Consider the following 27,280-nt stretch of genomic DNA (forward strand, 5'->3'; position numbering starts at 1 on the left):
TCGAGGAAAGATGGGATCTACCCTGACTGTGGTGCACCCTGTGATTGAATAGCCAGTTGGCTCTCATTGTCTAGCACAGTCACTTGGATGTGACATCAGAGGGTGTCTGTCTGTGGACTGTATCCCAGCAATATGTAAGCCACATAGGGAAAAAGGAGAAAGATAACCTGGCTGAAGAACGCAAGAGCATAAGAAATAAGAGCAGCGGTAGGCCATTCAGCCCCTTGAGCCTGCTCCGCCATTCAATAACTTCATTACTGATTTGATCTTGGCCTCAGCTCCACTCTCCTGCCTGTTGCTCCATAACCCTTGACCCCCCTACGGTTCAAGAACCTGTCTATCTGAGCCTTAAACATATTCAATGACCCAGCCTCTGATGCTCTCTGGGGTAGAGAATTCCAAAGACTGGAGATCCTCTGAGAGAAGAAGTTGCTCCTCATCATTTTAAATGAGGCAATGCCTTATTCTGAAACAACGCCCCTTAGTTCGAGATCTCCCCACGAGGGAAAGCACCCTTTCAGCATCCACCCTGTCAGGTCCCCTCAGAATTGAGTATATCTCAATAAGATCGTCTCTCATTCTCCTAAACTCCAGTGAGCACAGGCCCAACATGCTCTGCCTTTCCTCAAAAGACAAAGCCCTTCATCCCTGGAATCAGACTGGTGAGCCTCCTCTGAACTATCTCCAGTGCAGGTATATCCCACCTTTAAACGAGGAGACCAAGTTGTTAGGGGTGTGTGGAGAGAGGAGCAATGGATGAATATTACTTGACAGATTTTGATGCCAGTGTGGTCAAGTATTAGTGTTGTACGAGAGGAGGACTTTTCCGGAATGAAGCCATGTGCCAGCTCTGGGAGGCAGAGGGAGGAAAGGATGGGAAAGTGAAGAACTGGGTACAGTCAGTGCCTGGAGAGCGTTCAATGTATCTGGTTGGCACTTACAAAGGTGCATTGGTTTGGGGGGGTTGGATTCCTGATGGGATTTTTGATTTTCTTCACTTGGTAAGTGTCAGCTTGGCTCAGCAGTATTGCTGACACCTTTTCCATCAGAAGATTTTGGGTTCCAGTCCCACTTCTGGACTTGGCCCGTGAACTGGACTGACGGGATGGTGTTGGACGAGGGGACGGTGTTGGAGTGGCCTTCCAACCTATTTTCCGACTGTTTTAATAAAGAGTAGACAAGTTCCCTTTGGCGTCCTGGCCAATATTTATTCCCTCAAACCGCATGAATTTAAAAAAAAGAAATAACAACAGATGACCCAGTCACGTGCCTTATTGCTGTTTGTGGGAGCTTCCATTGTGGCTGCTATGGTTCCTAGATTCCAGCAGGTACTTGGCTGGCTGTAAAGTGCTTTGGGACATTCTGAGATTATGAAAGTTGCTATATAAATGCAAGTCCTTTCCTCCTTTACAGACCCACCCACACATCCACTAAGGACTGGTTTGGAAGGTTGATAGTTGTCCCTAATTTTTGGTCAGGATGCACTGGGGCACCTTGGAGAGAGAGAGCACATGTTGTTTAGTTGACCATTGCAAAAATCGACAGTGTTGCCTTAGTTCACGCTGGTGGATCTCTCACCTCTGGGATTCAAGCCCTATAGGTTAACGAGAAAGAGAGAGAGAGATGTGCATTTCTATAGCACCTTTCACAACCTCCGAACACCCCAAAGTGCTCCACAGGTATGAAGTGCTTTCTGAAGCGCAGCCACTGTTGTAATGTAATAAACACAGTGTCCAATTTCAGCACAGCAAGCTCCCGCAAATACCAATGTGATTATAACCAGATAATCGGATAATGTTAGCTGAGGAATCAATGTCAGGCAGGATTCTGGGAATAGCTCTCCTGTTCCTTCATCCGAAATAGTGACACGGATTCTTTAAGGCCGCCTCAGAGAGCAGACAAGGCCTTGGCTCAACGTCGTATCTGGAAGATGATAGCTCTGACAGATTGGCCGCGCGGTAGGCTGTGAGGAGGATTGCTGTAGACTGCAGGAAGATGTCAATGGACCGGTCAGGTGGGCAGAAAAGTGGCAAGTGGAGTTCAGCCCAGAGAAGTGTGAGGTGGCGATGTATCTGGGGAAGTCCAACAAGGCAAAGGGTTACACAATAAATGGGAGAATACTGAGAGGAGTAGAGGAAGTGAGAGACCTTGGAGTGAATGCCCACAGATCCCTGAGGGGGGTTAAGAAGGTATATGGATTCCTTTCATTTATTAGCTGAGGCATAGAATATAAGAGCAAGGGAGATTATGCTGGAAATGTATAAATCATTCATCAAGGCCACATCTTGAGTACTGTGCGCAGTTCTGGTCACCTCATTACCGAAAGGATGTGATTGCATTGGAGAGGGAACAGAGGAGATTTACGAGGACTGGAAAATTGCAGCTAGGAGGAGAGATTGGAGAGGCTGGTACAGAGGAGGCCGAGGGGCGATTTGATCGAGATGTACAGATGTGAGGGAGCTGGATAGAGTGGATGAGAAAGACCTATTTACTTTAGCAGAGAGCTCAGTGACTAGGGGGCCTAGATTTAAAGTGATTGGTAGAAAGATTAGAGGGGAATTGAGGAAAAGGTTTCTCATCCAGAGGGTGGTGGGGAGGGGGGGGTCTGGAACTCACTGCCTGAAAGGGTACTAAAGAGGCAGAAACCCTCACCTCATTGACAAGGTGTGCCCCTGAAGTGCCCTAACCCGCAGGGTCACAGGCCAAACGCTGGAAAGTGGGGTTAGGTTGGGGGGGGCCTCGTTTCTCAGCCGGCGCCGACACGATGGGCCGAGTGGCCTCATTTTCTGTGCTGTAGATTTCCTATGATTCTATAACAGTTCAGCCCGCACCCCCCCTGGACTCCACAGGGAACGTCAGCCTGGATTACGTGATCGAGTCTCTGAACTGGAATGTTGAACCCATAACCACCTGTCCCGAAGATGAAGAATGTCAGGCTCCCGTGACGCCGATGTGGAGTAGGGAAGGGAGTGCGACATTATCGGGGATACTGCCCTGTGCATCCCCCCCATCCCCCATCCCTGTCAGGTGGACATTAAGGATCCCAAAGGAGCCCTGGTGGCTCACGCTGCTGTTGTGGTTAACCTTTCCTCCTCAACCCAAACAATTAGATGAACTGATTGAGGATAATTGTTGTATCTTCTTACCCCTGCACTTCGCTTCCTCCCCACGTTCAGGTATGTGCGTGTCAAGTCCGTGCGACGGGGAAAATGTATGCCTGCAAAAAGTTGGAAAAGAAGAGGATAAAAAAGAGGAAAGGAGAGAACATGGCATTAAACGAAAAGAAGATCTTAGAAAAAGTTAATAGTAGATTTGTTGTAAGTACCTCTGAACATTTATTTATATTATTAATATGTATTTTTGTTGTGGCTCAAACATTTTGTCTTTACATAAATGCAGTGAAACGTTTCAGGTGAGTTTTTTTTTAATTCATCCACGAGATGTGGGCGTCGCCGGCACTTATTGCCCATCCCTAATTGCCCCCCTTGCTCAGGGGGCATTTTAAGAGTCGACCACATTGCTGTGGGTCTGGAGTCACATGTAGGCCAGACCAGGTAAGGACGGCAGATTTATTTCCCTAAAGGATATTAGTGAACCAGATGGGTTTTTACAACTATCGACAGTGGGTTTCATGGTCATCATTAGATTTTTAATTCCAGATTTTTATTGAATTCAAATTCCACCATCTGCCATGGCAGGATTCGAACCCGGGTCCCCCAGAGCATTACCCTGGGTCTCTGGATCACTAGTCCAGCGACAACACCACTACGCCGTCGCCATTGAACAAAATTTGACACTCAGCCACATAAGGAGATAGTTGGACAATTGGTTGATGACTTGGTCAGAATTCAGTTTTATAGGCTTCTCAAAGGAGGAAAGAGAGATGGGGGGCGGGGGGTGTTTAGGGAGGGGACTCCACAGCTGAGGGCATGGTCACCAATGGTGCAGCAAAGAAAACCGGTTAATCCATTTCCAGGGCGATGTTCCCCAGGGGTGGATTATTGCTGGGGCCAAGGGATTCCATTTGCCACCATGACATTCTCCATAGTGAGAGGGAATGGTGACCAACCCTTGGATGAGCTTGTGTAGTACATGATGATCCACTTTGCCCTCGTCAATGTAAGTATTCCATGTGCCCTGTTTTTCTGTGTTGTATTGGATGTTTGTGTTTCAAGGGATTAGAGCAAAGTAGAGGCTTGCAGGAGAGGGAGGTTGCGTGGACAGAGTCGGGGGGGCGGGGGGGGTAGATTGTTTGGATTGAGGGGTGGGTGGTTTGTTGCATAGGGGAGGGAGTTGCATAAGATCGCAAGAAATAGGAGTAGGAGTTAGGCCCTTCAAGCCTGCTCTGCCATTCAGTAAAATCATGGCTGATCTGATTGTGGCCTTAACTCCACAATTGCTGCCTGCCCCCTATAACCCTCAACTCCCTTGTAGATCAAAAATCTATCTAACTCTCAGCTTTGAGTATATTCAATGACCCAGCCTCCACTGCTGTCTGGGGTAGAGAATTCCAAAGACTAACAACCCTGAGAGAAGAAATTATTTTTCATCATTTTAAATGGGCAATGCCTTATTCTGAAACTCTGCCCCTTAGTTCTAGATTTCCCCACATCCTCTCAGTATCCACCCTGTCAAGCACCCCCTCAGAATCTTACATGTTTTAATAAGATCACCTCTCGTTCTTCTAAACTCCATTGAGTACAGGCCCAACCTGCTCAACCTTTTCACCATAAGACAAACCCTTCATCTCAGGAATCAGCCTAGTGAACCTTCTCTGAACTGCTTCCAAAGTAAGTTCGTCCCTCCTTAAGGAGCCCAAACTGTACAGGGTACTCTAGGCATGCTCTAACTCAGACGTAGCAAGGCTTCCCTACTTTTATACTTCATTTCTCCTCCCGCCAGCCCCTCCCTCCCCACTCCCACCACCACCCTCTTGCAATAAATGCCAATTGTGTGGGGTTGGTGTGATGGGGCACAGTGTATTCTTGGTGCCGAGGGTCCCAGTGTTTAACCCCGGCTCTGCTGGTTTCTCTCCTCTCCTGTCACCCCCACCTGTGGCATCACTCGAGTGTCCATTCCTCGTGTGTGAATCCAGATAATATTGGACTGTTTGGCTTTGGAAACTTGCGGACAGGAGGGATCACAGCTGAACTCAATCCTGCTCCTTGCAACCTGCACAGACGCTGAATTATTCAAGCAAAATTGTCTAGTGAACCATTGAAGTGCTGCTGAATTATTGATCTGATTAACTTGAATTCATTAGTTACAATTATACATAATTCATAGCTCCCTGATCTCTGTCTCTGTTGCTCACCTCTGCACTGAGCTAGTTGCACAGGCAGCTTACAACAATTGCCGTATAACAATTTCCTTCGGACTGTTCTGCTCTCGTTCCCTTCCCTCCTCTTCCCCCTGCCTGTCGCACACGGCAACTGCTCCAATTAAAACGGCACAGGCTGGGGGAGGTGGTGGTACTGTCACTGGACTAGTGGTCTAGAGACCCACGGTAATCCTCTGGGGAACCGGGTACGAATCTCACCGTGACAGATGGTGACATTCGAGTTCAATAAAAATTCAAAATCAAAATAAAAGGTATAATGAAAATAAAAGTCTGATGATGACTGTGAAACCATTGTCGATTGCCATAACGAATCATGTCCATTAATGTCCTTTTATTTTAGGGAAGGAAATCTGCCGTCCTTACCTGGTCTGGCCTACTGGTTGTGGGACTCCAGACCCGCAGCATGTGGTTGACTCTTAAATGCCCTGTGAAATGGCCTAGCAAGCCACTCGGTTCTCAAGGGCAGTTAGGGATGGACAACAAATGTGGGCCAGCGAGGTCCATGTCTCATGAAAGAATTTTTTAAAAAACTAGCAATTCGACATGCAGCCTCCATGCTTATGTGACTCCCTCCCACACATTTACCCACCCGAGCAAAAGTCTTCCGGATTTTATTTTCCGCTTTAACACCAGAACTGTGCAGTACATCGGTTGGCTACAAACAACTTAATTAGTCAGCCACGGCCCAGGGGATAGCACTTGTGCCTCTGAGTCAGAAGGGCGTGGATTCAAATCGCACTTCTGAACTCGAGAGCACAAAACCTGGGCTGGCACTCCAGTCCGCACTGAGGGAGTGCCGCACTGTTAAAGGGACGGTGCCGAGGGAGTGCCGCACGGTAGCAGTGCCACCTTTCGTGAGATATTAAATCAAAGGATCCTGTTTTCAAACCCCTCCGTGGCCTTGCCCCCCTCCTCCTATTGGATTGGAAGGTCGCCAACTCTGATTGGACAATGCCCCCCTGGAGATTTCATCATATTGCCTGCAACTGGCAGCATCGGCTGCCTGACACGCCCAACCTCTGGGCCACTGCCTTCCCCAGCCAATTGGAAAACAAATAAGCATTTTCATTACCCAACTGGATGACTCTCAACTGCCAATCAAACAACTTTCGTTCCAAAATTCTTACAACGATGAATAAAAGCATTCAAAGCAAGTTTATTGTTAAGTAAGGGCCATTTAGTTTAATTCCTTTATGATTTTTCTCCTGGGATATGCTGGAGGTGAGTCTTTAACCATTGGATAAAAGCAAAAAAAGCTGCGGATGCTGGAAATCCAAAACAAAAACAAAAATACCTGGAAAAACTCAGCAGGTCTGGCAGCATCTGCGGAGAGGAACACAGTTAACGTTTGGTTCTGTTGAAGAGTCATACGGACTCGAAACGTTAACTGTGTTCCTCTCCGCAGATGCTGCCGGACCTGCTGAGTTCTTCCAGGTATTTTTATTTTTATTTATCTATTTTTCACTTTAACTATCAGAGATGGCCAAATTATAGGGGACCTCTGAGCCAACCTGTCCATGGTACAGCTAACTGATTGTTTGTGGGTTTTATTTCGTGGATTTAAAAAAAAAATGTATTTATTCAGTCGCTTGAATTCAAGTAATGTAAATAACTGCGAAGGTGGCCATTTAATGCGAGGAACTTAATGCAGGTTTAGTGTCTGGAGATTCGAGAGGAGTGGACTCCACCAAAGCCTTTGGCGGGGACGGGGAAGGGTTGTGATTGGAAACCTTGAAACCACTTGGTTGACCAGAGTAGCTGGGTGCCATCTAGTGGTGCATTGGGTCAACTGTACTGTGAGGGGAAAGAATAGAGAGGAGTTTAGTGTTCATGGTAAACTGATGCGATGAGGGATGAGTGTGCCTCTTTTTGAAGAGGTATAGTCTGACCCAATGCACCCATCCTCTGCCCCCACCCCCCCCGATTCAGGATTAGTTGAGAACAACCACAACCGGAGCTCGCTTTTTATATAGCGTCTTGAGCATAATAAAACAGCCTTAACAAAAGAAATTTGACATCGAGCCACATAAGGAGAAATTGTTAGAGGTGACCAAAAGCTTGGTCAAAGAGGTAGATTTTAGGGATCAGCTTAAAGAGGGGGAAAGAGGTAGAGAGGTGGGGAGGTGTCGGGAAGGAATCCCAGAGCTTAGGGCCTAGGCAGCTGAAGATACGGCCATCATTAAAATCGGGGATGCTCAGGAGGCCAGAATTAGATGAGCGCAGGTAATCTTGGAGGGTTGTAGGGTTGGAGGAGGTTACAGAATGGGGAGGGGGCGAGGCCATGGAGGGATTTAAAACCCAAGAGGAGAATTTTAAAATCAAGGCAGCAATTAACCAGGACTTGATGGAAGTCAGTTAGTGCAGCGGTAATGGGTGACTCTGTGCGAGTTAGAGCGGAGTTGCAGCAGAGTTCTGGATATACTTAAACTTAGGGAAGGTAGGAGATGGGAGACCGGCCAGGAGAGTGTTAGAATAGTCAAGTCTAGAGCTAACAAAGGCTTGGATAAGGGATCCATCCAGCAGCAGGTGGGTTAAAGCAGGGGTGGAGCTGCCTGATGTTACGGAAGTGGAATTAACTGGCCTTGGTAATGGTATGGATGAGAGGGTCACATGATTCTGATTTTCAGTCCAGTGAACATTTACACACAAACATCCCTTTCCCACATCAGATAAGTTGCCAAAAGTGAGGGTAACGGTGGCGTAGTGGTAATGTCACTGGGCTAGCAACCCAGAGGCCCAGGGCAAGGCGGAATTTAATTTAAATTCAATTAATAAATCTGGAATTGTAAAGCTAGTGACCATGCAACTATCATCGATTGTTGTAAAAACCCATCTGGTTCCTTTAGGGAAGGAAATCTGCCATCCTTACCTAGCCTGGCCCACATTTAACTCGAGACCCACAGTCAATATGGTTGACCCGTAACTAGTCTCTGAAATGGTCTAGCAAGCCGCTCAGTTCACGTGTAATTGGGGATGCTGGCCTTGCCTTGCCAGCAACACCCATATCCCATGAAAGCTTAAAGGAACGAAACACTCCTTGGCCTGGGCTGTGATGCGCAGCATTGACTCTTGAGTGAAGTATGTGTTATGCAGCACCCCGGATGGGGAATGGAAAGGTTTGGGGGTCACCAGTGGTGGGGAGGAAAAGTGTGGAGAGAGCCAGTGCAAGCGATGCTGTGCATGTGTGTACAAGGTCGCTATAGAGAATGGTTTGCCTTTCTGTTGCTTTTCAGGTTAGTTTAGCGTACGCCTATGAAACAAAGGATGCCCTTTGCCTGGTACTAACCATAATGAACGGAGGGGACCTGAAATTTCACATCTACAACATGGGCACCCCGGGTTTCGATGAGAAGAGAGCCATATTCTACGCTGCTGAGATCTGTTGTGGGCTTGAGGATTTGCACAGAGAGAGAATTGTGTACAGGTAATGGTGTCAGGGACTGTGCATGCGCGTGTGTGGATGTCAGTGATGCTTTGTGCTTGGACAATATCTTTTTCCGATGGTTTATCTCTCCTTATGTACTGAGATTTCCACCCTCACCCCAACACCACCTCACCTTATGGGTCCAGTACACAGATCCCTCTAGTGGAGAACATGGGAATTACCAGTGGAGAATGAATGTGAAACATCCGTTTGTATTTATTCTTCCACCTTTGATTATTTTGCCCATATTAAGTTCCAGTTAGGGATTAGAATAAGAGGAATGCTAACAACTTTCTGTTTTCTCTCATCAGAAGCACTCAGGTCACCAAATTGGGTTCTCTCTCCGTCCTTCCCCCCTCTCTCTCTCTCTCTCTCTCTCTCTCTCTCTCTCTGTGTCTCCCCTTCTCTCTCTCTCTCTCTCTCTCTCTCTCTCTCTCTCTCTCTCTCTCTCTCCTCTCTCTCTGTGTCTCCCCTCTCTCTCTCTCTCTCTCGCTCTCTCTCTGTGTCTCCCCTCTCTCTCTCTCTCTCTCCTCCCCCCCCCTCTCTCTCCGTCTGTGTCTCTCTCCCTCTCTCTCTCTCTCTCTGTCTGTCCCCCCCTCTCTCTCTCTCTCTCTCTGTCCCCCCCCTCTCTCTCTCTCTCTCTCGCTCTCTCTGTGTCCCCTCTCTCTCTCTCTCTCTCTGTCCCCCCCCTCTCTCTCTCTCTCTCTCTCTCTCTCTCCTCCCCCCTCTCTCTCTCTCCGTCTGTGTGTCTCTCCCTCTCTGTCCGTCTCCCTCCTCTCTCTCTCTGTCTGTCCCCCCCTCTCTCTCTCTCTCTCTCTGTCTGTCCCCCCCTCTCTCTCTCTCTCTCTGTCTGTCCCCCCCCTCTCTCTCTCTCTCTCTCTGTCTGTCCCCCCCTCTCTCTCTCTCTCTCTGTCTGTCCCCCCCTCTCTCTCTCTCTCTCTCTGTCTGTCCCCCCCTCTCTCTCTCTCTCTCTCTGTCCCCCCCTCTCTTTCTCTCTGTCTGTCCCCCCCCCTCTCTCTCTCTCTGTCTGTGTCCCCCCTCTCTCTCTCTCTCTGTCTGTCCCCCCTCTCTCTCTCTCTCTCTCTCTCTGTCTACCCCCCCCCCTCTCTCTCTCTCTCTCTGTCTGTCCCCCCCTCTCTCTCTCTGTCCCCCCCTCTCTCTGTCTGGTCCCCCTCTCTCTCTCTCTCTCTGTCCCCCTCTCTCTCTCTCTCTGTCTGTCCCCCCCTCTCTCTCTCACTGTCTGTCCCCCCCTCTCTCTCTCACTGTCTGTCCCCCCCTCTCTCTCTCACTGTCTGTCCCCCCCCTCTCTCTCTCACTGTCTGTCCCCCCCTCTCTCTCTCACTGTCTGTCCCCCCCTCTCTCTCTCACTGTCTGTCCCCCCCTCTCTCTCTCACTGTCTGTCCCCCCCTCTCTCTCTCACTGTCTGTCCCCCCCTCTCTCTCTCTCACTGTCTGTCCCCCCCTCTCTCTCTCACTGTCTGTGTCCCCCTCTCTCTCTCTCTCTGTCTGTCCCCCCCTCTCTCTCTCTCTCTCTCTCTCTGTCTGTCCCCCCTTCTCTCTCTCTGTCTGTCCCCCCCTCTCTCTCTCTCTGTCTGTCCCCCCCCTCTCTCTCTCTCTGTCTGTCCCCCCCCTCTCTCTCTCTCTGTCTGTCCCCCCCCTCTCTCTCTCTCTGTCTGTCCCCCCTCTCTCTCTCTCTCTGTCCCCCCCCCCTCTCTCTCTCTGTCCCCCCCCTCTCTCTCTCTCTCTCTGTCTGTCCCCCCCCCTCTCTCTCTCTCTCTCCGTCTGTCCCCCCCCTCCCTCTCTCTCTCTGTCTGTCCCCCCCCCTCCCTCTCTCTCTCTGTCTGTCCCCCCCCCTCTCTCTCTCTCTCTGTCTGTCCCCCCCTCTCTCTCTCTCTCTGTCTGTCCCCCGTCTCTCTCTCTCTCTCTGTCTGTCCCCCCCCCCTCTCTCTCTCTCTCTCTCTCTCTCTCTCTGTCTGTCCCCCCCTCTCTCTCTCTCTCTCTGTCTGTCCCCCCCTCTCTCTCTCTCTCTGTCTGTCCCCCCCTCTCTCTCTCTCTCTCTGTCTGTCCCCCCCTCTCTCTCTCTCTCTCTGTCTGTCCCCCCCTCTCTCTCTCTCTCTCTGTCTGTCCCCCCCTCTCTCTCTCTCTCTCTCTGTCCCCCCCTCTCTTTCTCTCTGTCTGTCCCCCCCCTCTCTCTCTCTCTCTCTGTCTGTGCCCCCCCTCTCTCTCTCTCTCTCTCTCTCTCTCTCTCTCTCTCTCTCTCTCTCTCGCTCTCTGTCCCCCCCCTCTCTCTCTCTCTCGCTCTCTGTCCCCCCCTCTCTCTGTCTGGTCCACCCCTCTCTCTCTCTCTGTCCCCCTCTCTCTCTCTCTCTCTCTCTCTCTCTCTGACCCCCCCCCGCCTCTCTCTCTGTCTGTCGGCTCCCCCCCTCTCTCCTCCCCCCCCCATCTCTCTCTCTCTCTCTCTCTTTCTCTCTCTCTCTCTCTCTTTCTGTCCCCCCTCTCTCTCTCCCACTCTCTACTGCTCTCCTTCCCCGGAGTTCAAATCTACCTTTGCAGTTTCATAATTTGAATTAAATTGAATAGAAAAGATCTAGAAGTAAAATACCAACATTAGTAAAAGTGACAGTGGGGCTGCCCGATTGATGTAAAAACCCCAATGGGTTCACACGTGCCCTTTGGGGAAGCAAGGCTGCTGTTCTTACCCAGTCTGGCCTGTATGCTGCTTCAGTCCCATGACCAACACGGTTGACTCTTAACTGGTTATCCAGGGTAAGGAGGGATGGTTAATGAATGCCGGCCTCACCAGCAATGCCGAACACATCGAGAATAAATAATGAATACGAATAAAATTTACACCAGACAACAACGCCACTTTGACCCTTTAGAGTTCTTTTTTCCCTTCAATGCTCTGAAAGAGTGAGTTATAGGATCGTATGATGCAGCGCAGATGGATCCCCGTTCAGTCTGCCAAGCCAGAGCAGTCAAGTTAATCCCACTCCCTTGTTCTTCCAACATTGTCCTGTCATCAATTTTCCTGCCCAGTGTTGATCTAACAGTCTTCTTAATCCTAATGAAATATTTGCATCAGTTCCTTCCTGTTCCTGCCAGAAACTTACTCTGTATTCATTTTCTTTCCCCTCCTTCCTCCCCCACACAGAGATTTGAAGCCAGAAAACATTCTGCTGGATGATCACGGTGAGACCCTTTCACTGAAGCAACGCTCAGCTTGTTCAGAATTTAGAGGCACTGGGGAGGGAGCAGAAGAGATTTACGGGGATGATCCCAGACATGCATGGGCGCATATATATCAGGAAAGGGTAAACCAGCTGGGGGACTCTTTTTCCCTTGAGAAGTGACCTAACAGCTGTCTTTAAAATTGTGTCAAGTTTCGATTGAGTGGCCGCGGAGAGAGTGTTTCCACTTGTGGGGAAGAGCACAACTGGAGGCCATCAATACAAGATAGTCACCAAGGAATCCAGGGACCCAGGATAATCCAGGGACCAGGAGCTCAGATCCACTTTTGCAGTTATAGGGAACTCAGAGACGTTCCTGTACCCATAGAGTGACAGGACTGTGGAACTCGCTGCAATGTGGAGTAGTTGAGTACAGTAGAGATGTATTTAGGGGGAATCTGGTTAAGGAAATGAGGGTGAAGGGAATAGAGGGGTATGCTGATACATTTATATAGAGCTTTTCACAACCACCAGATGCCTCAAAGCGCTTGACCATTAAAGAAGCACTCTTGAAGTGTAGTCACTGCTGTAATGTAGGAAACACGACAGCCAATTTGCGCACAGCAAGCTCCCACAGACAGCAATGACCAAGATTTTGTGACGTTAATTGAGGGGTAAATATTGGCCAAGGCACCTGGGAAAACTCCCCTGTTTTTCTTCGAAATACTGCCGTGGGGTTTTTTTTACATCCACCTGTCAAGGCAGGTCGGTGGGGGGGGGCGTCAGCTTAACGGCTCATCTGAAAGATGGCACCTCTGACAGTGCAGCACTCCCTCAGCTGGAGTGTCAGAGTTAGATGAGAAAGAAACACACAGCACTGTACCTAGATTAGTGAGGCCTAGCCTTCAATAATTGGTGAGGCCCAGGCTCACAACCTCCTCTCCTTATGGGGACTGGACTATCAACAGGAATTATTACTCCTCTTGCTTAATTCTATCTTCATATCTCAACTTGAAATGCAATTCACTGGACGGTTTCATCCAAATGTACTTGTTGATCCATGCACCACCCCTGTGCTCGCTGTCTTTCATAGGCTCCTGATCTGCCAATGCCTCCATTTTAAAACTCCCTTCGACTGTTTTCCAGTCCCTCTATGGCCTTGCTCCTCCCCCACTTCTGTAACCTCTTCCAGCCCTATAACCCTCCGCGATCGCTGTGCTCCTCCCCACTTCTGTAACCTCTTCCAGCCCTAGAACCCTCCGCGATCGCTGTGCTCCTCCCCACTTCTGTAGCCTCTTCCAGCCCTACAACCCTCCGCGATCGCTGTGCTCCTCGGTTTCTGGCCTCTTGAACATGTGAGATTTTAATCGCTTGATCATGCTAAGATCTGGAATTTCCTTTCTAAACCCCTCCACCTCTCTTTCCTCCTTTTTAAGACACTCTTCAAAACTTACCTCTTCTGATCCAGCTTTTGGTCCAGCTGTGTGCAGATTCCCTTGAGTGCCTCAGTGTCAAATAACCCTCCTGTGAAGCGCCTTGGGACACTTTACTGCATTTATAGGTGCCATATCAAGGCAGGTTGTTGTTTAATCAGCAGTATTTTCTCTCTTTTTCACCCCACCGCCCCACCTTCCTCTCATCTGCTTTGGTCTTTACTCTCAGGGCACATCAGGATTTCCGACCTGGGTTTAGCTGTACAGATTCCAGAGGGTGAGACAATTCGTGGGAGAGTCGGAACTGTAGGATACATGGGTGAGTACTGGAATCTCTGACCCTAACGGCAAGACGTGCACTTGCTTTTGGTTGAAGGCGTTTCACCGCTCGTTCATTTTGCCGCAGAATCCTGAGGTTGGATTTTTCAGATTTACGGTATCCGGACCACAAGGGTAGGGGGTAGTCTCCGCTACTACCACTGCCACCAGCACCCACCCCCGACCTCACGCCATCCCAAGGTCACAGCATTCTACAGCTAGACATTGCGGAGTGAAAGTAGGCTTTCCCCATCCCTAATTGCCCTCGAGAAGGTGGCAGTGAGCCACCTTCTTGGGCAGATGCAGCTGATGTGGTGTGAGTGCACCCACAGTGCTGTTAGGGGAGAAAGTTTCACGAGTTTGACCCAGTGACAGGTGAAGGAACGTTGATAACACCCCTTAGCCTTTTTAAATTTCTAGTTAATACCACCCTGTTTGCTTCATCTGTCCTCAAACGTTAACATTCATAGTTCAGGTATAACTCCAATGAATCTGGAATCCTGTTTGATCTTCCTCTCCCAAACCAGGAACACTGTAGCTCCTCCTATAAGCCAGCCTGGCTTCAGATTGGCTAACATTTTGGCACAGGTTGGGTAATGGACTTGGATCCCTGCTGGTCTGGGCAGCTGAATGCCGCACTGTGGTGGTGCACTTGCCCATTGGGCAGCAGAGGCAGAGTTGTTTGGTGGAGCCAGTGCCAAACAGAGCTCGTCATTATGTCTCCCCTTGCGCTCACTGGGGAATGAGATGTAGTGCAACTGTTCTGTCATCTCTAGTGAGAAAAAAGACAGACGTGGATTTTTTAACAAGCGTCTGTAATAACCTCAAGAATTCCCAAAGCGCTGTATGTTTGAATTGTAGTCACGGCTGTAAAGTTCGAAAGGTGGCAGCCAATCTTTGTACAGCAAGCTCCCACAAACAGCAGTGAGATAATGACCTGATAATCTGTTGTAATGATGCTGGTCAAGGGTTTAATATTGGCCAGGGCGCCAGGGAAGGTTTCCCTGCTGGTCTTCGAAATGGCGCTGTGGGATCTTTTACGTTCACCCAAGAGGGCAGGCAGGTCCTTGGTTTAATGTCTCATTGGAAAGAGGGCATTCCCTCAGGCGGCGATGCCCTCCCTCAGGTGGCGATGCCCTCCCTCAGGCGGCGATGCCGCATTTGCATTGGGAGTTTCAGCCTAGATCCATTTGCCCAGGCCTTTGGAGCTGAACATGAACCCATGACCCCTGATTCGGGCAAGAGTTCTACCAACTGAACCACTGCTGACTGTTTAACAAGTGTGGGTGGAGGCTGATGTGGACTATTAACACTGGCACAGACCAACTGGGCCGAATGGCCTATATCTGTGCCGCGAATTCTAAGTAATTCCCCTTGGTTTGTTTTTAAGCTCCAGAGGTCATCAACAACGAACGTTACTCCTTCAGCCCTGACTGGTGGGGACTCGGCTGTCTGGTTTATGAGATGATTCAGGGTCAGTCGCCTTTTCGAAAGCGTAAGGAGAAAGTAAAACGGGAGGAGGTTGACCGGCGAGTCAAAGAGGATAATGAGGATTATTCTGATAAGTTCTCGGAGGAGCCGCGTTCCATCTGCAGGATGGTGAGTAAAGCTGGTTTCTGTTGGTGAAAAGTTTATGGTCAACGCCGCTCACTTCTCTGCCCTGGGTCGCCCCGTGACGTCCTTTACCTGGACAGCGAGAGGAGCCAGGGGAGGGAGGGCCTCAGGCAGGACTTGGGACTTCCCTGCAGTGTTGCTTGTGTCGAGAACTGCTGACCAGCGAGGCCCACGCCAATGAGCTTTAAATGAGTCTAATTAATGGTCACTTCGAATGAGGAATTCAGGTTTCAAATTCTCATTTAGATTTTCAAATCTCTTCACGGCCCCGCTCTCTCTCCTCCCATCTCTGTAACCTCCTCCATCCTAACATCCCTCTGGGATCTCTGCACTCCCCCCCAGCTCTGGTTCCTTGCACATTCCCGATTTTCTTCGCTGCACCATTGGTGGCTGTGCCTTTAGGTGCCTAGGCCCTCGTTTCTGGAATTCCCCCACTAAACATCTCTGCCTCTCCCTCCTCTTTTAACACGGTTCTTAAGATCTGCCCCTTTGACCAAGCTTTTGGTCACCTGCCTTAGCATCTCCTTGTGTTGTGGCTCAGTGCCAAATTTTGTTTGATGACTCTCCTATGAAGCACCTTGGATGTTTTGCTACATAAATGCAAATTGTTGTTTGAAGATGAAACTCATTTTTATTTAATTTAAAGATAAATTTTATACGAACATACAAAATAAGAGTAGAAGTAGGCCATTCGGCCCATCGAGCCTGCTCTACCATTCAATAAGATCATGGCTGATCTGCTTGTTTCGAATTCTACATTCACATCTACCCCCGATTAATCTTGGTGAGACCACACCTGGAGTATTGTGTGCAGTTTTGGTTTCCTTACCTAAGAAAGTATATACTTGCCAGAGAGGGAGTGCAGCAAAGGTTCACCAGACTGATTCCTGGGATGGTAGGATTGTTGGTTGAGGAGAGGTTGGGCCGACTAGGCCCTGTATTCACTGGAGTTTAGAAGAATGAGAGGGGATCTCATTGAAATGTATAAAATTCTGACAGGGATGGACAGACTGGATGCAGGAATCATGTTTCTTCTGAATGGGGTGGGGGGTGGTGTCTAGAACAAGGGGTTACAATCTCATGATACGGGGTAGACCATTTAGGACTGAGATGAGGATAAACTTCTTCACTCAGAGGGTAGCGAACCTGTGGAATTCTGACCCCACAGGTGGCTGTCGAGGCCAAATCACTGAATTTATTTAAGAAGGACTGGACTCTCAAGGTGTCGAGGGGCATGGAGTAGAGAGCGGGAGTACGGTGTTGAGATAGAGGATCCTATTGAATGGTGGAGCAGGCTTGAAGGGCCGATGACCGACTCCTGCTCCTATTCTCTTTGTTTCTATGATTCCCTTGCCTAACAAGAACCTGTCTACCTCCACCTTAAAAATATTCAGTGACCCTGCCTCCACCTTCTGAGGCAGAGAGTTTCAAAGTCGCACAACCCTCTGAGAGAAAAAAAATTCTCCTCATCTCTGTCCTAAAAGGGCAACCCCTAATTTTAAAACAGTGCCCCCCCAGTTCTGGTCTCACCCACAAGAGGAAACATCCTTTCCAGGTCCACCTTGTCAAGGCCGTTCAATATCTTATATACTTCAATCAAATCACCCCTCGCTCTTCTAAACTCCAGTGGAAACAAGCCCAGTCTGTCCAACCTTTCCTCATAAGACAACCCACTCATTCCAGGTATCAATCTAGTAAACCTCCTCTGAATCGCCTCCAATGCATTTACATCCTTCCTTAAATAAGGAGACCAAAACTCCACACAGTATTCGAGATGTAGTCTCACCAATGCCCTGTATAACTGAAGCATAACATCCTTACTTTTATGTTCAACTTCCCTTGTAATAAAGGATAGCATTCCATTAGCCTTCTTAATTACCTCCTGTACCTCCATACTACCTTTTTGTGACTCATGCACTAGAACACCCAGATCCCTCTGCACTTTGGAATTCTGCAGCTGTTCTCCGTTTAAGTAACACTCTGCTTTTTTATTCTTCCTGCCAAGGTGAACAACTCCACATTTTCCCACATTATACTCCCATCTGCCGGATTTTTGCCCACTCATTCAACCTATCCATATCTGCCTGCAACCTGTCCTCTTCACAACATACTTTCTTTGTATCTTTGTATCATTTGCAGATTTAGCTACCATGTCTTCACTCCCCTCATCTAAGTCGTTGGTATAAAGTGTAATAAGTTGAGACCCCAGCATAGACCCTTGCGGGACTCCTCTCATCACATCCCGCCAATCAGAAAAAGACCCATTTATGCATACTCTCAGCTTTCTGCCAGCCAGCTAATCTTCCATCCATACTAATATGTTACCCCCTACACCACGAGCTTTTATTTTCAGCTGTAACCTTCGAAGTGGCACTTATCAAGTGCCTTCTGGAAATCGAAGTACAGCACGTCTACAGGCTCCCCTTTATCCACAGTGAATGTTACCCCTTCAAAGAAACCCAATAAATTGGAGAAACATGATTTTCCTTTCACAAAACCATGCTGACTCTTCCCAATTGCCTTGAGTTTCTCTAAGTGCCCAGTTATAACCTCCTTAATGATCGATTCTAACACTTTCCCCACATCAGACATCAAGATAACCGGCCTATAGTTTCCTGTTTTCTGCCTCCCTCCCTTCTTGAATAGAGGGGTTATATTTGCTGCTTTCCAGTCTGATGGAACCTTTCCAGAATCTAGCGAATTTTGGAAAATTAACACCAACGCATCTACTACCTCATTAGCCACCTCTTTTCAGGCTAGAGGATGAAGTTCATCAGGATCCGGAGACTTGTCAGCCCACAGCTCCATCAGTTTGCTCAGTACTGCTTCCCTAGTGATTGTAATTTCACCAAGTTTCCCTCTCCCTTCCACCTCCTGATTTGCAGCTATTACTGGGATGTTTTTGTATCCTCTACAGTGAAGACCGAAGCAAATATTTATTAATTTCATCTGCTATTTCCTTCTTATCTGCTATTAACTCCCCATTTTTTCTTGATAGTAGGAATATACTTATTCTGAGTATTCTGAAATATCCCCTTAAATATCTGCCACTGCTTCTCTATTGATCCATCCCCTAGCCTATTGTCTCAATTCACTTCAGCTAGCCCACCTTTCATGCCCACATAGTTGCCCTTATTTAAGACCATAAGACCATAAGACTATAAGACATAGGAGCAGAAATTAGGCCATTCGGTCCATCGAGTCTGCTCCGCCATTCAATCATGGCTGATAAGTTTCTCAACCCCATTCTCCCACCTTCTCCCCGTAACCTTTGAGCCCCTTACCAATCAAGAACCTATCTATCTCGGTCTTAAGTACACTCAATGATCTGGCCTCCACAGCCTTCTGTGGCAATGAATTCCATAGATTCACCACTCTCTGGCTAAAGAAGTTTCTCCTCATCTCTGTTCTAAAAGGTCTTCCCTTTACTCTGAGGCTGTGCCCTCAAGTCCTAGTCTCTCTTACTAATGGAAACATCTTCCCCACGTTTTAAGTTTAAAATACTAGTCTTAGACCCATTCTGCTCCATTTCATACTGGATGTAAAATTCAGTCATATTGTAATCGCTGTTACCTACGGATGCCTTCACCCTGAGGTCATTAAATCGAATGCATTACATAATTAGATGAAGTATTGGCATGGTGGTTTTGAAGAGTTTTGGATTGATATTGCACTATTAGCTAATTAATTTGGTGTGAAAAGTTTTGAGCCAAGGTATTTTGGATTTACCATATTTCTATGTAGGCATATGCTAATGTCTTGTTAATGTTAATTCACATTTAAGTTGGGACCAGTATTGAATACCCAACTGGAGTATTGTGTCCAGTTCTGAGCACCACTTCAGGAAGGATGTGAGGCATTATAGAGAGTGCGGAAAAGATTCACGAGAATTGTTTCACAGATGAGCCACTTCAATTACGTAGATAGATTGGAGAAGTTAGGACTGTTTTCCTTGGAGTGGCGAAGGTTAAGAGGAGATTTCATAGAGGTATTCAAAATCATGAGGGGTCTGGACAGAGCAGATAGGGAGAAACAAAACTGTTCCCATTGGTGTCAGGACAGAGAACCAGAGGGCACCGATTTAAGGTGATTGGCAAAAGAGGCAGCGGCGGCATGAGAAAAATATTTTTTTACGCAGCAAGTGATTAGGATCTCGAATGCACTGCCTGTGAGTGTGGTGGAGGCAGATTCAATCATGCCTTTCAAAAGAGAATTGGATCATCATCTGAAGAGGAAGTATTTGCAGGGCAAAGACTGAGAGAGGCACCGGGTGAATTGCCCTTGCAGAGAGCCAGCGCAGACACGATGGGCTGAAGGGCCTCCCTCTGTGCTGTAACCATTCTGTGAATTTGCATTGATTGTATTTTCATGAACCTTGATGGCCTTTTTGCAGCTGCTGACCAAAGATCCAAAACAGCGACTGGGCTGCCAAGGAGGAGGAGCTAGTGAGGTGAAGCAACATCCCATATTCCGGCACATCAACTTCAAAAGACTCGAGGCAAACATGTGGGACCCTCCCTTTGTTCCAGACGTGAGTGTATAAAGTGATTTGAATATTGTCACAGAGGGAAAGCTACAAATTTGCCTGCGCAACATCAGCGCGGTTTAAATATTGACCTGACTCCCCGCTCACCTGTAAATTTATTATTTTAAGTGAAAAGGCCAAACTCTGGTTCTTCAGCCTAGTGAGGCCCAGGTGGAGGAGGACGATGGGGGTGAGGGGGGAGGCTGAGGAAGACAGAGGAGGAGTAATGTGGATTAATTTGGCAGCTCGGACCTCACTTGGGAACTCTCTTTCTGTTTGCCCTCTCAACTGGGCGTCAAATATCCCAAGGCCTCCACTTGGAAGAAGAGCTGCGGAGTTCTCACCAGTGTCCTCACCAATTTTCCCTCAACCAACATCACTAAAACAGCTTTAACACAAAAAATTACACACACAATGTACAGCAGAGACAGGCCATTCAACCCAACTGGTCTATGCTGGTGTTTATACCCCCCTCCCGCCCTATTTCATCTCACCCAACCATCATATTCCTTTTCCCCCCGTGTGTTTATCCAACTCCCCCTTCAGTGCATCTCGTCGTGTATCTTGTTGCTGCCTGTGGGATCTTGCTGTGCTCACTGGCAGCCGCATTTCCTACAGTCCAGGAATGATTAGGCTTTGAGAATGTTTTACAGCTGCTGGAGGTTGTTAAAGGCGCTTATATAAATGCATCTTTTTGGTTTGTTTTGCAGCCCAGAGCAGTTTACTGCAAAGATGTCCTGGACATTGAACAGTTCTCCACAGTCAAAGGGGTAAATCTGGATCCAACAGACAATGACTTCTACTGCAAATTCGACACAGGCTGCGTCTCCATTCCTTGGCAAAACGAGGTAACGTAACTTGTACGTAGACCTTAGCAGCCAAAATACATGGGAGGCCCCTTGTTATCAGAAGCTAAATGTCAAATTCTAATGGCGGGATTCGATACCTGTTTCCTGTGAGCTAACAGAGGGCAGTGTGCCTTTTTTTTGCCGGATTAGTCCATGTATTCTGGCTCCTCCTGTCTGCTGCGGTGATTTGGGGAGATCCCATCGCAACTAGGAAGTTATGGTAAACCTTTGTAAATCGCTGGCTGTGCCTCAACTGAAGACCCCCAATCCTGAGACCATTCTATTATATTCCTTGTGCACCCTCACCAAGGCCTCAACATCCTTCTGAAGATGTGGTGCCCACAATTGGGACCATAATGCTGCCTCAACTGAAGTATTATATCCAATTGTGGACACCGCATGTTAGGCAGGATATTGAGGCCGTGGAGAGGGTGAACAAGAAATTTACAAGAGGGTTGAGGCTCTTCAGTGATGGGGAGAGAGTAGAGAAGCTGGGGTTGTTCTCCTTAGCCTTCTGTGCTCTAAGGGAAGATTTGATAGAGCTGTTCAAAATCATGATGGCTTTTCATTGAGCAGATGGGACGAAACTATTTCTAGTGGCTGAAGGGATGGTAACCAGAGGACAAATTTAAGAGGATTGGCAGAGACGAAGTGGGGAGAAATTCTTTTTTGCAACAGATTGTTGAATCGCACTAATATAAAAACAAAAAACTACTGCGGATGCTGGAAATCCAAAACAAAAACAGAATTACCTGGAAAAACTCAGCAGGTCTGGCAGCATCTGCCTGGAAAGGTAGTGGAAGTAGATTCAATTGGAACTTTCAAAATGGAATGGGGTTTTTTTTTTTTATTCATTCATGGGGTGTGGGCCTTGCTCCCTAGGCCAGCATTTATTGCCCATCCCCAATTGCCCTTGAACCGAGTGGCTTGTTAGGCCATTTCAGAGGGCAGCTAAGAGTCAACCACATTGCTGTGGGTCTGGAGTCACGTGTAGACCAGACCAGGTAAGGACGGCAGATTTCCTTCCCTAAAGGACATTAGTGAACCAGATGGGGTTTTTACGACAATCGACAATGGTTTCATGGTCATCATCATCAGACTTTTAATTCCGGATGAGGGAGTGCTGCACTGTCAGAGGTGCTGTCTTTTGGATGAGTCGTTAAACCCAGGCCCCATCTGCCCACTCGGATGGATGTATAAGATCCATAGCACTATTTTGAGGAAGAGCAGGGGAGTTCCCCGCGGTGTGTTGGCCAATATTTATGCCTCAATCAACGTCACAAAGAAAATAGCAGATTACCTGGCCATTATCACATTGACTTTTGTGGAAATTTGCTAAGTGCAAATTAGCTGCTGCGTCTCCTAAAACAATAGCCAAAAAGTATTTCATTGGCTTTAAAGTACTTTGAGATGTCCGGTGGTGATGAAAAGTGCTATATAAATGCAAGTCTTTCTCTTTTTTTAAAAAACCCATTTGGTTCACTTCTGTGCCAAAGAAAAGTCACATTGGACTCGTAAAGTTAACTCTGTTTCTCTCTCCACGGATGCTGCCAGACCTGCTGAGTTTTTCCGCACTTTCTGTTTTTATTTTGGTTCACTGGAGTCCTTTAGGGAAGGAAACCTGTTGTCCTTGGCCACTCAGGCCTATATGTGACTCTAATCCCATACCCAAGTGTTTGACCCTTAACTGGCCTCCAAAAGTGGCCTAGCAAAGTTGTTCAGTGAGACCAGCAGGAAAGTCCCACCACCACCGCCACCACAGGACAGCAAAGGATGGGCAATAAATGCTGGCCTTGCCAGTTACACATGTTGTCAGGGTTAGAAAAGTGTAGCTGCGAGGAGAGATTGGATAGGTTGGGGTTATTTTCCTTAGAACAAAGAAGGCTGAGAGGTGACTTGATTGAGGTGTACAAAATTATGAGGGGAATCGATAGAGTGGACAGGATAAAATTGTTTCCTTGGTGGAGAATTCTAGAACCAGGGGACATAGATTCAAGATAAATGGCAGAAGGTGTAGGGGGCACATGAGGAAGAACTTTTTTAACGCAGAGGGTAGTGGGTGTCTGGAATTCGCTGCCCAAGTTGGTGGTAGAGGCAGAAACTCTAAACTCTTTTTAAAAAGTGCCTGGATCTGCACCTTAAGTGCTGTAAGATGCAGGGTTATGGGCCGGGTGCAGGAAGGTGGGATTAGAAAGGGCACCTGGGTGTCTTCGGGCTGGCATGGACAAGATGGGCCGAATGGCCTCCTTCTGTGCTGTAACTTTTCTATGGTTCTATATAGAAATCCTGAGAATGAATACCAAAAGAAATTGCCAATTTGTTCCTTTTTTGTAAATTAGATTTTTTTAACAATTGTACTGCAGATGATCGACACAGAATGTTTTAAAGAGGTAAATACCTATGGGGCTGATGGGGCATTATCACCGGACCTGGACAGCAACAAGCCTAATCCACCTCCAAAACGGGGCCTGTTGTACAGGTTTTGCAGACGTGAGGTAAGCCACTTTTTAATGGTGTAATAGACTTCTCCCCGCACCCACCCCCCCAAACCCACGCCCGCACCCACCTTGCTGCTGCTGCCCTCAAATATTTTGCTCACCCAACTTTCTCATCATTCCTCCTCTCCTGAAGAATCTGAATCTATTTTTGAGGTGCAGTCCTATGCACCCTTCTGGCACAGCCCCCACCACTTACACCGTCCATGCCTGTCCCCTATATTGGGGAAATGGTGATAACCATCTGCCAACATGATAGGAGTCAATTGCAATGGCACCACTTAAAACATATTAAGTGTTTTCTGTGCACTTGAGTAGCTCGGGGTGTAGTGCTCTTGCCCTGAGTTGGAGAAAGTGAGTCCATCCATGCCTTTGTTACTGCTATACTTGACTATCCCAACGCACACCTGGCCAGCCTCCTGTTTTCTATTGAATGCAAACTTGAGATCATCGAAAACTCTGCTGCCCATGTCCTAACTTTCACAAAATTATCAATCACTCCTCTGGCCCTCTGCTCACCGGCCTACCTTGGTTCCTGGTTAAGCAACACCTCCTCATCTCCATCTTAAATGGGAGACCATTTACTTTTGAACTCGGTTTGAATTTCGTGAGGGCTAGAAGCTGGAAGATTGCCTAGTCTGAAACTAGTGGAAAGATCTACGGTGGTCGAGCCTCCTCGAGTCTTGTGGCAAAGAAAGAAGCCAACAGATTAGCTTGGAAGTATTGGAAAAGGAACCAGAATAAGAGACTGAGGCACCCACAGTCAAGGGATGGTAAACAAAAGTTTTACTTTTTGAGAATAGCTGGAGCTGAGGTGATTTTAAAAAATTGTTTCCATAGGACTCTGTTTTGTCCCTATAGAAGTAAATAACTTTATGATATCATAACATATAAGAGAACTCTTGGGGGAAGTGAGAAGTAAACCTAAGGGCCTAGCATATGTGGGTATAAGCTATAATGTTAACTTAATCTGCTTTGTTTAATTTGTTCTATATACAATAATGTTTGTGTTTTGTTTACGAAAAGTGGAATTTTGTGGCGTAGCTCTATTGGTTAAAACGAGTGTTTGGATTTCTCTTATTAGTGTTAACAGTCTCTACCCGGATCGCACAATGTGCAGGGTAAGGGGAAAGAGCAGGGCTGTAGGACTAATTAACTAGTTGTCACAGAGACCTGGCACAGATACAATCATCTGAATAGGCGCCGTCTGTACATGATGATTCTATGAATTCTAGAGCACTATCCATATCTATGGGACTGTAATGCAGGTCGGGGAGAGGTGGAGGATAGGATATTTAGGGGAGGAGGTAGAGAGAGCAGACACACTTGTTGTAAAATGGATGACTAGTATGTTCTTGGATTTAAAGCTTTTTACTCTGTTCAGCTATAATCTATTTAAAGCACTAAAATTGTTCATGACCTAAGAAATAGGAACTGGAGTGGGCCATATGGCAGCTTGAACCCAGACTGCCATTCAGTAAGATCAAGGCTGATGATCTATGTCAACTTCACTTTCCTGCCCTATTCCCATATCCCTTGATTCCCTTAGAGTCCAAAAACTTGTCAATCTCAGACTTGAGTACATTGATCGACTGAGCATCCACAGCTCTCTGAGGATGAAAATTCCCAAGATTCACAACCCTCTGAGCGAAGAAATCCTTCCTCATCTTAGTCCTAAATGGTCACCCCCCTTACTCTAAGACAATAACCCCATCCTTCTAGACTCTCCAGCCTGGGGAAACAATCTCTCAGCCTCTACCCTGTCAAGCCCTTTATGATTATTGTAGCGATCACCCCTCATTCTTGTAAACTCCAGGGAGTAAAGGGCCCTTTCTAAAGCTCTCCTCATAGAACAGCTTCCCCATTCCAGGAATCAATCTAGTGAACCTTTGTTACACCCCATCTAAGGCACTTGTATTCTTCCTGAGGTAAGGAGACAAAAACAGGATGCAGTTGCATTAACTAATATGTGCATTTTTCTTGTTTACCATTTTCTTCTTCTAGGTCTGTTTCAAAAGTAGCTTCAGTGATGATGAAGATGATCCTTCAAGAATCCTGTAGCTGCCAAGCTAACCACATATTACCATGAAAAGAAGAGAAAACTGATATATTTCAGGTTAAACTGGGAACATGTATTAAAATGTATTATATTGCAACAAAAAACTGCTGTATGAGTTTACATATTTTGTACATTTGTACTTGAATTATGTCCTAGATGTATATTTTCACTAAAGTTGTACAAGAAGCCATATATTAAGTACCACTTGAATGCACACATTAATTTTAGCAGGAATGACTTTGGAATTATCTATTTAAAAGTTTATTTTTAATTATTTTTTTAAAACTGATAAAAGCACAGCAATGCTAATTGTGGTGTGCTGTTTGCAACTTGTAACTCAAGAGTGACTTGGCTGAATTTTATTTCAGTACAGAGTGGGCCTATGCACACAAGCATTTGCTGTCTAGGTGCTTGCTAATGAGTATACCACAGAGTATGTATGTGTATGCATGTGTGTGCGTGTAAATGTATATGTGTGTTTATGTATATATGTATATAAATATGCGTGGCCTGGAATAGCACATAGTGATCCAGGTAAAGTCCGCCTCAATGCAAATTGTGTGAATTCTCTGTTTTCTGTTTTCTTTGCCTTAGTTCTGTTGGAATTGAACCCTTGTTGCTGTGTTCATAGGCCTAACGTTTTATCATTAAAACAGATCTTAACTAAGGCCACTGATTTACACTCTTCAGGGAAAATGGGACAGAATGCAATACTCGAAGTTCCAAATAATGTCACGCAAAAGAAACGCATGCATTCAATGTCTCTTAATTCCAAACTGATTAGAATGTAAGTCCTGTCCTTACCCCACCCCACGCCAATGTAAATCTCATTCTATTAATAAAAATGGAATTTGACTTAGTCAGGACTTCATTATCTAGTTTGGCCTTGTTCTGTAAATGGGCTGAGTCACATGTGTGACTTCCTCCACTAATGCTAGTTAACAATCCCCGGAACCCAGCACGATTAAAACAGAACTTGACTCAGTCAGCCAAGGTGAACCAGTGGCCCTGGTAATTCATTGAAAGTTTTGTAACCTCATTTATTTGTAAAAACATTCCCCTATTTACCTTATCCATAAACCTGATGTTCTGAAGACATCAGATTGATCTGTACCAAACTTTAAGAAAAAAATGTTCCCTCTCACTGTTGGTTATTTTACCTATGATTCATTTACCAAAAGCTGTGAAGGATTTAAGTTGATGATCTTTTTATTCCGTAATATTGACTTTTGTGGTTTCAATGTCTTGCACTAAGTGCCAATTTATTTTTTAGATGTTGCCTGTTCTCGAGAGATTTTCCAATTGTATTTAAAACAAAAAAGCATGTAGTTATTGTATCTACAAAATTGTTAACGATCAGGCATCTCTGCACCTAGATATCAGAATCTCATGTTGAACAGGTCTGATTCCATTACACTTGGTGACTGGTTTTGTGCTAATATAAGTCGTGTTTCTTTTTTAATCCAGTGTGTCTATCCTTCCTATACTGGGAATCTTCTTGGGTTCTTGCCTAGTGTCACTGGGTTTCATTTTTTATTATGTTCGAGCATTTTAAATTAATAAATACTGCCATTTGTATACGGTTCCATTGTCTGATATTGGTGAATGAAGCATCCCCCAAGTTGAGTCCCCATGAAGAAGTCGCGTTAGCTCATTCGCGCTCACCTTCCTGAAATCCTCCCGCTTGGCAGCATTCCCAGTTCTCAGGTGCTCACGCGATGCATACAGATGGAGACGGTGGTCCGATCCCTATTGAATCATTGATTCCGCTTCCCACCCTCTTCACCAACCCAACCATTCATCAAATGATCTAAATTTGTTTTGCCTTCATCATCCTCTCCATTATCCTTCTCATTCCAACTCTTGGATTGCTCTCTCTGTCTGTGGCCATACCTCCTCATGTTGGCCCCAGATCTGCCTCTCGCCAGTTTTAACCTAAGCCTCCTTGTGACCTCCTTTTATTGTAAACCTAACAATAGTGCTTTGTGATTTCTATATTTCAGACCATTTTTTGAATGAATAGTTACACCTCCTGAGAATATTTATCAGAAAAT

General features: G+C 46.7%; 1 protein-coding gene across 2 annotated transcripts in view; it reads left to right on the forward strand.

The window, feature by feature from the left end:
- Positions 1–26,809, forward strand: part of LOC144692257 (G protein-coupled receptor kinase 5-like) — a 137,082-nt gene extending 110,273 nt beyond the window's left edge. For both annotated transcript variants that reach the window (XM_078560859.1, XM_078560867.1), the window contains 9 exons: positions 3,177–3,317; positions 8,575–8,765; positions 11,919–11,956; positions 13,597–13,686; positions 15,076–15,284; positions 19,693–19,830; positions 20,535–20,672; positions 23,036–23,167; positions 25,172–26,809. In XM_078560859.1, coding sequence (XP_078416985.1) covers positions 3,177–3,317; positions 8,575–8,765; positions 11,919–11,956; positions 13,597–13,686; positions 15,076–15,284; positions 19,693–19,830; positions 20,535–20,672; positions 23,036–23,167; positions 25,172–25,228 — 1,134 coding nt within the window. In that variant the 3' untranslated portion in view covers positions 25,229–26,809. The remainder of the gene's footprint in view (positions 1–3,176; positions 3,318–8,574; positions 8,766–11,918; positions 11,957–13,596; positions 13,687–15,075; positions 15,285–19,692; positions 19,831–20,534; positions 20,673–23,035; positions 23,168–25,171) is intronic.
- The last annotated feature ends 471 nt before the right edge of the window (positions 26,810–27,280 follow it).

The sequence above is a fragment of the Cetorhinus maximus genome, chromosome 2 (assembly GCF_964194155.1).
Source record: "Cetorhinus maximus chromosome 2, sCetMax3.hap1.1, whole genome shotgun sequence".
NCBI lineage: Eukaryota > Metazoa > Chordata > Chondrichthyes > Lamniformes > Cetorhinidae > Cetorhinus > Cetorhinus maximus.